This window comes from Anarhichas minor, unplaced genomic scaffold (genome assembly GCF_050575085.1).
Source record: "Anarhichas minor isolate MPS153535 unplaced genomic scaffold, ASM5057508v1 ptg000010l, whole genome shotgun sequence".
Taxonomy (NCBI): domain Eukaryota; kingdom Metazoa; phylum Chordata; class Actinopteri; order Perciformes; family Anarhichadidae; genus Anarhichas; species Anarhichas minor.
Window position 1 is genome coordinate 2457006 of NW_027466456.1, and position 10515 is coordinate 2467520.

At 40.2% G+C, this 10515-nt stretch overlaps 1 protein-coding gene across 1 annotated transcript; it reads right to left on the minus strand.

The window, feature by feature from the left end:
• On the minus strand, window positions 1-7014 carry LOC142946344 (cytochrome P450 2J2-like). The gene is given in 10 exon segments (XM_076087495.1): window positions 1-176; window positions 568-709; window positions 816-1003; window positions 1116-1257; window positions 2079-2255; window positions 2348-2508; window positions 2595-2744; window positions 4795-4834; window positions 4837-4962; window positions 6823-7014. Coding segments are annotated over 10 exon segments (1494 nt in total).
• Between the last annotated feature and the right edge of the window lie 3501 nt (window positions 7015-10515).

Sequence of the window (10515 nt, forward strand, 5' to 3'; positions counted from 1 at the left end):
TCAGCGAGGCTCAGCCAGGACCCTGAACTCTTCGGGGGAATAGGTGAAGCCCATCACACCCTCCAAGCTGGGCATTTCTCCAGGAACAGGAGAGAAGGTGAAGCGTTGGAGGAGAGACGTAAAGAAAAGGAACAGCTCCATCCTGGCCAGGTGCTCTCCCATACACCCACGTTTACCTGAAGGGAAACAGTCGACATCAGCTTAAGGTTAAACCACTAATCCACGTCTCACTGTCATGAACTACTGTATGTTGGCGATATGGTGTGTGATGGCAGCAATTCTTAGGAACCAAATAGAATGCTGCAGGAATGAATGCTAAAACCCTTTTTACTGCTGCCGATTGCACTCACCCTTCAAAAATCCTAATTGTGAAGATTATCTTGCTGAGCAAAACGCGTAAGTATCATAAACATTTGTGTTGCCACAGAGTTTATTTTCTGCAATCATCCAAAAAGCCAATGGAAAAAAATCCCATTGGCTTTTTGTGCTATGCTAACTTCAGGGTTGGCACACAAAAATATGTCATCCCTGCAGTATACAGTATCACTGAAGGTGTATCGATCAAACCTGCTGAAAACGGTAGGAAGGCCTCTCTTCTGCGGAACTGGCCCTCTGAATCCAAGAAATGCTCAGGATTGAAGATATCCGGAGTTGCCCACTCATTCTTATCAAACAGCACAGATGCAAGAACTGTAGTTATAGATGTGCCCTGGAAAAAACAAGCATGAGATGTTGATATCAGTTGTGTATAAATAACTTTAACATTTCAAAGCTTGTCATTGATATCTGGGTGAGCCTGGTAAATGGTCCTTTACTTTGGGTATTACATATCCTCCCAGTGTAGTGTCTTTACTGGCCATTTTGGGGAATCCCATGGGAATGATATTTCCCATCCTTTGAGTCTCATGGATGACAGCGTCGGTATACGGCATGTTGGGTCTGTCGGCCACGGTGGGCTGACGGGACTGTCCGATCACTCGGTCTATCTCTGCCTGGACTTTCTCTGAGCGAGGAAGCGGAGCCACTGAACATTATGCAACTTGGAAAAAGCTCAAAACCATGTAAAATCTTCATGAAAATACTCTTGTGCTCAATGTGATTAACAAGATACGAACCCTGTATCTCTGGGTTGTGGATCATGTAGACGAGGGCCCAGCGTAAAGTGGTGGCGCTTGATTCTGTACCAGCCTCAATCAGGTCCAGAGTGCAAACCACTAGGGTTTCAATGTTGAAGCCAGCCTGGGGATCCTTATTTTTCTGGAAAGGTTTCATCAACATCATACATTGTGCTGTGCTGTCAAATGCTATTATTTACTTTACCTGTGAATCATGCAAAAGTGTGTTAACATTAACAGCGCCGTCTCAGCATGGCTCATTGAACCTCTTGGTTCATCATAACTGCAACAACGGATAGTGTATGTAGACATTCTGTGTGTTTTTAGGGTGATTCTGTGATTCATGTCTTGAACAGCTATGAATATCTTTGAGCAATTTTTGAAAGCAAACAAATCAAATAAAAAAACCTAATTAGTTGGACAGATTAGCCATAAATCAGACAACTGAGCCAAGAAATTGGATTTTTCCGGCAGAACTTTGGGGATTTTGTCCTCCATCACCATGGTCAGATTGTGAGACTGGGCAAAAGGCTCCACCACCTCTCCAACATAGGAGCAACACACACAGACTTTACAGTTGCTTAGCCCCTTTGTTGTTGTTTTGTGTCTCTTTGTAGTCATGACACATCTCTCTGTGGTTTTTGTTTCTCTTGTGGTCATTTTGTGTCTCTTTGTAGTAGTTTTGTCTCTCTTTGTAGTCATTTTGAGTCTCATAATTGTTTGCTTTTCAGAGTCATTGTGAGTCACTTTGTGTCTCTTCGTGCCACCATCACGTGGTGGTGACACGTAATCCTCCTCTTCCTCCTGCCATTAGAAGCCTTTCTTGCTGTTCATACCACGTCACTAGTTCTGACCGATGCAGCTGCATCTATAGTTTTATATCGGCACCTGGCGATTGTTTTAAGACAAATGTGAAAACATTGTGAACCTATCCTTTGTCAGGATCCCAGGGAGGGATCTTACCTTCTCCATCTCTGCTATGTACGCATCGATATAATCACGAGGGTCCTCAGGGTTCCACTCCTCCTGATGCTTCTCTACTTGCTTTTTCAGGAAAGCCAGGATCTCCTTGTAGTTGTTGTGGACAGACTGGTGAGGTCCTGGCAGGTGCTTCATCAAGCCAGGAAACGCATTATACAGCTGTTGATGGGGACAAACTCTCAGATCAAGTTATAGACCAACAGTTTGTTGTGTGATCACAACATGATAGTTGAGACAGATCAGGGAGGTACCTGAGCCAGAGGAGAGCCGGAGAGCACAACGGCCTCATTGTCCAACTCCAGAACCTTTCGAAAGCTTCGATCACTGTATTCAAAGCGATGTCCGAAGAGCACAGACGATATGATGTTACCCACTGCGGTCGTGATGATGTAGTGGGGGTTAAATGGTCCTCCTGGACATATGATGAATGCAATTCAAGTGATGATGAACAATATTCGGATGTAAATCCTGCGCACTAACGGATGAATCGCTACTTGCCTTGTTCCTCTTTGAAATCTTCACAGAGGAAGTTGGTTTCCACTTCGATGTATTTTTCCAGCGAACTCTGGCCCTCTCCAAAGTAACGCAGATGAGTGGTGGCAAACTTCCTCTGCTGCTTCCAAAGGTAACCATTGCTCAGAGCTATGCCTGTGGGAATATTATCTCAAATTATTGTAAAGGCAAACCATGAACAGGTTTTAGAAGTCTATCACTTCTGAGCACCATATATGTCACCTCTTAATCTAGTGCTGTGGGGGAATTTGGTGGAAAAGACGAAATATCATCACTATTCTACAAAGCCAACATTTATCTCTAGAGTTAGCGGACTGAGCTATGATTTTGTTAAATCCTTCAACACCGCATAAAGAGATGTTGTTTTACCCTGGAGAAAGACATTTTCGGTACCATACAATCACGCGCTCACTCACTTGTTCATACTCACCAATCCCCTTGAAGGTTTCGTGGAAGAGAGGGACAATAGGTCGATCAACGAAGCTGTCCAGCTGGTTAACAAGAGCCTCTTTGACCATCTTGTGGCCCGAAATGAACACCAACCTCTCGTTGCCTTTCCTCAAGCTGAACACTGGACCGTACTCCTGAGCAAGCTGCATTTAAAAAAAACTAATAACTTTTCAAGAGAGGGAATGTATTCGTTGAATATGTTACCTTGGATAAAAAGTTTTTGTCTCGTGAAATGCTTAAGAAGATGAGACGATCACATAAACACTTCATGGAAAACTTAGAGGGAACGTCACGCTGCAACCACTGCTGGAAAAGTAGTCCCTCTGCTCATAATACTGCTGCTACTCTGTGGTGATGCAGATTGTCTCGTTTGATATACGTTATCATGATTTTTCACTTATAAATAAATTAGCACTTATTTTCAATGTATTGACCTGCAGTTTCTCACTAATTATTTGGCATGTTTTTAGCTTTTATAAATGGTTTCATATTACTTTGAAAGCACACATACTCTATTTAAGTCCTGACACTTTTATAGCTTTTTATAACTGTAACCTTCGATCACTGATCTAAAGAAGAGTTGCATTATTTTTCTTACTGCCTTTATAGTAGCATAAAAATAATAATAATACTAAACTATTAATAGTTGGAGAAAATACATGAATATGAAGTGATATCAAATTGTCAGTTGATTAGAAAGCACTTTTTGAGTTACAATCGTGTGTGTTATCCCCCCTCGGATATTAAAGATTAACCCTTCTCTACTAATAAAGTGATACTATGTGCACCTCACCTTGTCCATTGTTTTGAAGTCAAGTCCTGTGAAGATGTTTCCTAGAAAAGGCAGCGCCAAGGGTCCGGGTGGAAAGCTGTGTGGCCTCCAGTTTCTGACCACATTTGTCAGAAGTAACACTGCAAAACTGAACAACAGCCAGCCAGTAAAGTCCATACAATCAAAAAGTGCTTGAAAAATCATGATGAATATGTTTCAGAAGGCCTCTCTGTAAAATCTGTTTGCTGGTGTTCTGGGGAGGGGAGGAAGATGTGGGGAAGAACAGGCACACGAAACAGCCTGTTAACACTGGTGACCTCTCTTCAACTCTGAAAATCTAAAACAAGGCTGGAGCTTGAACTCGTTCATCTGGTTTTATACACCTTGTGATGTCATGAGAGGGAGGGTCATCAATGGGAGATGCATCCCCTCCCGGTGGCTGCAGCAAAGACTACAACCCATCATCATGGCATCGGGTAACGAACTACAATTCACCATAGTCAGCAGGGCAGCCGGGGCCAAGGCGGTGGCCCAGCTGGAAGAGAGGTGACTGATTACCCGGGAGGGGTTGGTGTGGGGACAAAGAAGGAAATGTTTGGAGAGAGGAGGAGGACAGGAGCGCACAAAGAGGAAAAGAGTTTTATTTTACACGAAGAAAACGGAAGATACTTATGTTTGGTTTTTGTAGCGGCTTTCGGCTGGAATGAAGTTTACCTTTTGTTTAAAGAATCTAAATATATTATTTTGAGTTAGAACACAACCGCTTGTTGTCTTCATTTGTGCACCCACGCCTCACCAAGCTGATCCCGACCTCTCAAGACATCACAACGTGCTCTGTGTGTTATAGGTATTCAGAAAAATAAGTCCCCAAAAAAAGTAAAGGCATATAAAAATACATTCTGGACTTGTATGCAGGTGTGTGTAACAGATATCTCGAGAAGAAAGAGAGAGAGATTTGCACACCTGTGCCTCCTAAGTACACCCTTTCGGCCATTGCAGTGTGTGTGGTCGATCCACAAAGTTGTCTGCTTGTGTCACTATGGCTTCCTTCACCATCTTGTATCCAGACACAAACACCATTTTGTCAACACCGAGACGGATACTGAACACATTCCCGTAGACGTCAGCCAGCTGTGGACAATGAATCATGGAACAAACTATGATGAACCAGAATACACGACTGCATCATAAATAGTTCAAAAGGAAAACCTACCTATGCACAATGAGGATCAAATGGGCTAGCAGGTGTACCAAGCATTATCAGCATTATCATTTATATTAACAATTTGACCACCAGATATCAGTATCTGCTATTAGTTTCTATATAAGAAACAGGGAACCTGTGCCCGCACCAGAGTGCCATTTAGTGGGCCACGGAGATGGTGCCAAATTGTTAGATTAACAAAAATTGTTGAAATGTACAGTTTTCTTTAGTACATTGACAAAGTTATGTAAGTTGTTGTTGTCCATATACTCCACTATCCTTATAGCAATACCACAGTTTGTAAAAGATATTGAACTTAAATTCAATGAAATCAATCAATCAAGCAAACTAATTCAGTTTACCTTTTAATGCCTAGGGTCCCCAGATCTGGGGACCCTCGGGGTGACAGACATGTGCACCCCGTGTATAATGCACTGTTGCGAAACAATAACAAAAAAAATAAAAATATAAAAAAAATACCTGTGTAACAAAGAGATTCTTGGCGAAACAACCATGGGAGCCATTTTACACACTGCAAAACACAATTATACATGAACTAAGATCATATTTGGAAGATATCTAGAAGATTTCCCACAATTTTGGCCAAAAATCGACGAACTGTGCTCTTTGTATGATCTCTCATCACGAAGCAGTGATCGCACATGGCGGATGAGGACATCTAGCAGGCTCGTGATTCGACCCGGAAACGAGCAGCGGCGTCGAAATTACTCTCTTTCAAACCGTTCAAAAGTTATGGGTATGCATGCCAACATCAGCCACTGGTCACGAGAAAAAAAATTGGGTAAAAAAAACTTACGTTTTGACGGTTTTGGCGATCAAAAACGGATTTATTCCAGCGGATTTCGGAGCAGCTCTGTCCCCTATGTTGTGCTGCATGTCTGTGAGTGAGATCAATGCGCTGGCGGAATGAATGACAAAATGGCAGACGATTCTGTGGGGTGGAGCAATCCATGTAGAGAGGGGGGTTCGCCCAGCATTTCCCGATTTTTAGTCAGTAAACAGACCCGGATACGATCAAACACCCCTGCATGGCTCCCGCTGGACTATCCCGCATCTAAAAATGTCTCACACGAGTAAATAGGCCTTACCAGGGTCACATGACACACGTTATGAGCCATTTATTGTTATGAATGACAGATATGAAAAATCATAACTGCTCAAAATTATTCAAAATGGTGTCAAACTGATTTATTAGGATTTTTGAACACTCTTAGTGATAAGAAAAGTGAATATATAGTTAATATGTAGTTATATAGTATATAAAATGAGTATACAGCAATGCAACAGCTGGTTCCGAAAATCATAATTTGGATTTTTATGACCATTTATGCTGGCCTTTCTTCACTCAATCGAAGTAAAATATGTTGTGGGGACATGTAACACGTGTTGTTCTATGACTTTAGCATGGTTTTAGGCCAGCCAAGGCCTTATTTTAAAAACACAGGTTCAATGCAAGTGCTTTTTTCCAGGCGAACTTGGAACTTTTTCCATTTGAGCTGTGCCATAAGTCACATCAGTTATTAACCAGTAACATATACACAATATTTACACAATTTAACACATCTCACAAGTGTTACCAGTATTCTAGCATAAAAATTATTAAAATAGACCTTGTAGTTAGAGCTTGGACTCTCTATGGGTATGTGTATGCAATTTTCGAGGAGAGGGCTAAAAATAGGGCTAGGGTCTAAGAGGTTTTAAATGTATTAGGGTGTCTCAATAAAATTCACACTTAAAAATGAAAATGTACATGTTTTTAACTTTACCTTTGTAAAATAAATGTATGGATGTTTCCTGTCCACACTAAAGAAATTCCCCACAAGGGGAAGAGACAACGGTCCTGGAGGATAATTTGGAGGATTCCTGTTCTTGAGGAAGTCTGCTATTATGATCAAAATTAAAATACACAGGAATAACCCCTTAAGGTCAAAACCCAGCAAAAAGTCATGAAGCCACATTGTTAAAGAGAGTTGATCCAGCAGCAGGAGGAAGGTCTGAGCTTTACAATACTTAACACTACACTGCACACTACTAACGTTACTGTGCACAAAGAACTTAAAAACATATCAGTCATTTGGACTTTGCTCCAAAGTCCTTGTGACAGTGGACTTAGATAACACAGAGCTTTTCCTTGGTAAACAATGATTTTACACTGTGATCTGTAGATTATGGCTTCTATAATTTGAAGGATTCCTGTTTTTGAGGAAGTCTGCTATTATGATAAAAATAAATATTAACAGGAATAACCCCTTGATGCCAAAACTCAGCAAAAAATGATAAAGCCACATCGTTAAAGAGAGTTGAACCAGCAGCAGGAGGAAGGTCTGAGCTTCTCAAGACGTGACTCTACACTTCAAGCTAACATTACATATACCACTTAAAAACTAATTTGGACTTTGCTCGAAAGTCCTCGTGAAAGTGAACTTAGATAACCAGACTAACTGACCTTTTCCTTGTTAAAGAAGATCTCTGTCAAATGATCTATTTACTCAGTTTTTGTTATTACACGTGTCGCAGCATTATGGATCAACGGTGGAAGAGACTTTTCAGAGCAGCCTGATAATAAGGAATTATCGTTAGATAATTGATTGTGTTGTGGGCCTACTAGAATAATGTCTGTTTTGTCTGAGTTTAACATAAGGAAGAAATTCCAATTCCAAGAGCCAATGATCTTGGAGGATAATTTGGAGGATTCCTGTTTTTGAGGAAGTCTGCTATTATGATCAAATTAACAATAAACAGGAATAGCACCTTGTGGTCAAAGCCCAGCAAAAAAATATAAAGAGAGTTAAACCAGCATAACAAGCTACACGCACAGCTACTTTTTCTTTGGCAAACAAGATCTCTGTTATCGAACAAATGATGAAACTGAGTAATTATCAAGTAATATGTCAAGAAATATGATGGCAATAACTCATGAGCAACAACAATCTCAGCTCAGAAATGTGATAACACACAAGTGCAAAACCTCTCCAGTCTTTCAGTAGCCTTTCACTTAGATTGCATCGTGATAGTCTAATCAGAGTCAAGTCAAAAGTACAAAGTGCAGCGGGAACAAAAGTCATCTAATCTAACTGATCTGATCTGAACTCATTTGCAGTTGCAGGTAAAAGTGGAAATGGGTTGGACCGCTACGGTACACGGCTAAAGACTGCTCTCTTATGTTTGTCATTTTCAAAGATAAGAACACAAGATCATTATACAATTTTCAATACTTTGCAACTATAGTGTGATTGTGTTGAGTTTTTGATGCTCACTCCTCTACCTCCATGTCCTCGCCTTTTCAACAAAACCATGTCATTAATCAATTAATGTGAAAGGCCAACGCTGGGATTCAACCACAAACATTTATTGATTCAAGAACAGAATGAAACATCCTTAATACAGACTTTTAAACATTCTTTTACAAGTTTTGTGCAATCGCTACTTAAAGAAGTTGAGAATAAATGATGAGAGTGATGACCGTCACCTCAATCAAGGCAAAATCAAAGAACTTTAGTGAGGCTTTGATTTGCGCGTATGGATGCTGGAATCTATTTCGATATATTTTGCTAGATGTGAAGGAAATCATGCATAACTTATGTGGAGCAACTACATAAGACATAATCAGCTAATGGATATATGACAACCTAATATATTATGATCTCCCGTTGCTCCATACTGGTGAATGATCTACTCAGAATCAGCTCATTATATTATGCAACAATTAATGGTTCAACAGTTTATTAATGTCATAAGTTAATGACATTCAGTACAAGCTCATCAGACCATTGAGAGATCGATACTGTATCAGTTCAAGTATGTTGTAGAACAGTAGATGACTTTATAGTTGTATGTCTTTGTGGTTTTTTTTGCGTCTCTTGACAGTTGCTTTGAGTCTCTTTGCAGCTGTTTGGCTTCTCTTTGTAGATGTTTTGTTCTTGTTGTAGTCATTTTGTGTCTCTTAGTTGTTTTATGTCTCTTTGAGTGACATTTTGTACTTGAAGGCCAGGGAGCCCCCCTGGGCCCATGTCCAGTAGACTTGTTCAGTAATCAATCTATGTGTGAACACACTTCTGTGGGAGGACCGTGGGAGTGCAGGTGCTGTAATTACTGTAGCTAAGATACAAATCAAAGGCAACTGGGCTTACTGCCTTAAAACAATGAGTGAGTCCAGTTGTCTTTGACTTAGAACTTGCAAATATCCTCTGACCTGGGTGACTGAATCTCCACAGACATGGTGATCTTTTTTTATATATAAAATTATTTTGGAGGAGAATGGTCAAATATTATGAAAACTAGTTTTCAATGTGAATCAGATACGTGATCTTCGATTGTGTTGCGTCAGCGAGGCTCAGCCAGGACCCTGAACTCTTCGGGGGAATAGGTGAAGCCCATCACACCCTCCAAGCTGGGCATTTCTCCAGGAACAGGAGAGAAGGTGAAGCGTTGGAGGAGAGACGTAAAGAAAAGGAACAGCTCCATCCTGGCCAGGTGCTCTCCTCTCTCGAGTAGCTGTTTCAATTCAAAATACAAGTTACATTTGACTTGACTTATTTTGCTGCTGCACCTTTTGACACCATGGTGTCAAAAGGTGCAGCAAAATAATTCAGTCATTATTAAGGTGGAAGTGACATCTCACCTGCACCTCATGATTTTACTTCTACACTTGTGAGGATCCTCAACAACATAGTACTGTTCCTAGCCTCTAATCTTCACCTGAACTAATGAATTATTATGTATTCTTAAATATTAAGCTTCCCAGTAGTATATAAAGTAGTTACAGTTAGCCCCACATTTACACGCTGCAAGATTGAAATAATGCTTACGTATTAACGCAGCTACAGTTGTAATCCACTGATTTATGGTTCTGAGTGGGGTGATTCTGCAAAGTGAGTACTTTTAGTATCTTAATTTAAATACGATTTCGAATTTAGGACGTTTACTTGTAACAGAGTATTTCTACTAATCTTAATTTCAAAGAGCATTGCTACCTTTACATAAACAAAAGATCTGTGTTGAACTGAATGCTTAGGTGGAAGCCCATGCATTTCTGCCACTGTGATGAAAAAATAAAGATCCTGTCAGTCATAATGAGGAATTTTCTCAAAATAATGACCTTAGCATCACATAATTAGGACTTAGTATCTGATAATTATGAGATAGGCCTACTATCTTGAAATAATTATGAGATAGAAAGAGATAATTATGATATAGTAAAACATCACAGTGGTGGGCTTCCATATAAACTGTCTTTTATGAATATGACTAAAACATATTCCACTCACTAAATCTTGACCCAAACAAAACAAAAAAAGACTTAAATGTGAGTTTAAACCAACCACAATTTTCATTGAGCTACTCAGATTAAAAGCTACATTGTATGTTTGTGTGTATGTTTTGTGCTTTTATTTTGAAGGTCAGACACGCAATAGGGAAGTCTTGTCTTCTTGTGAAACACAAACCTTCCGCCCGCGTAC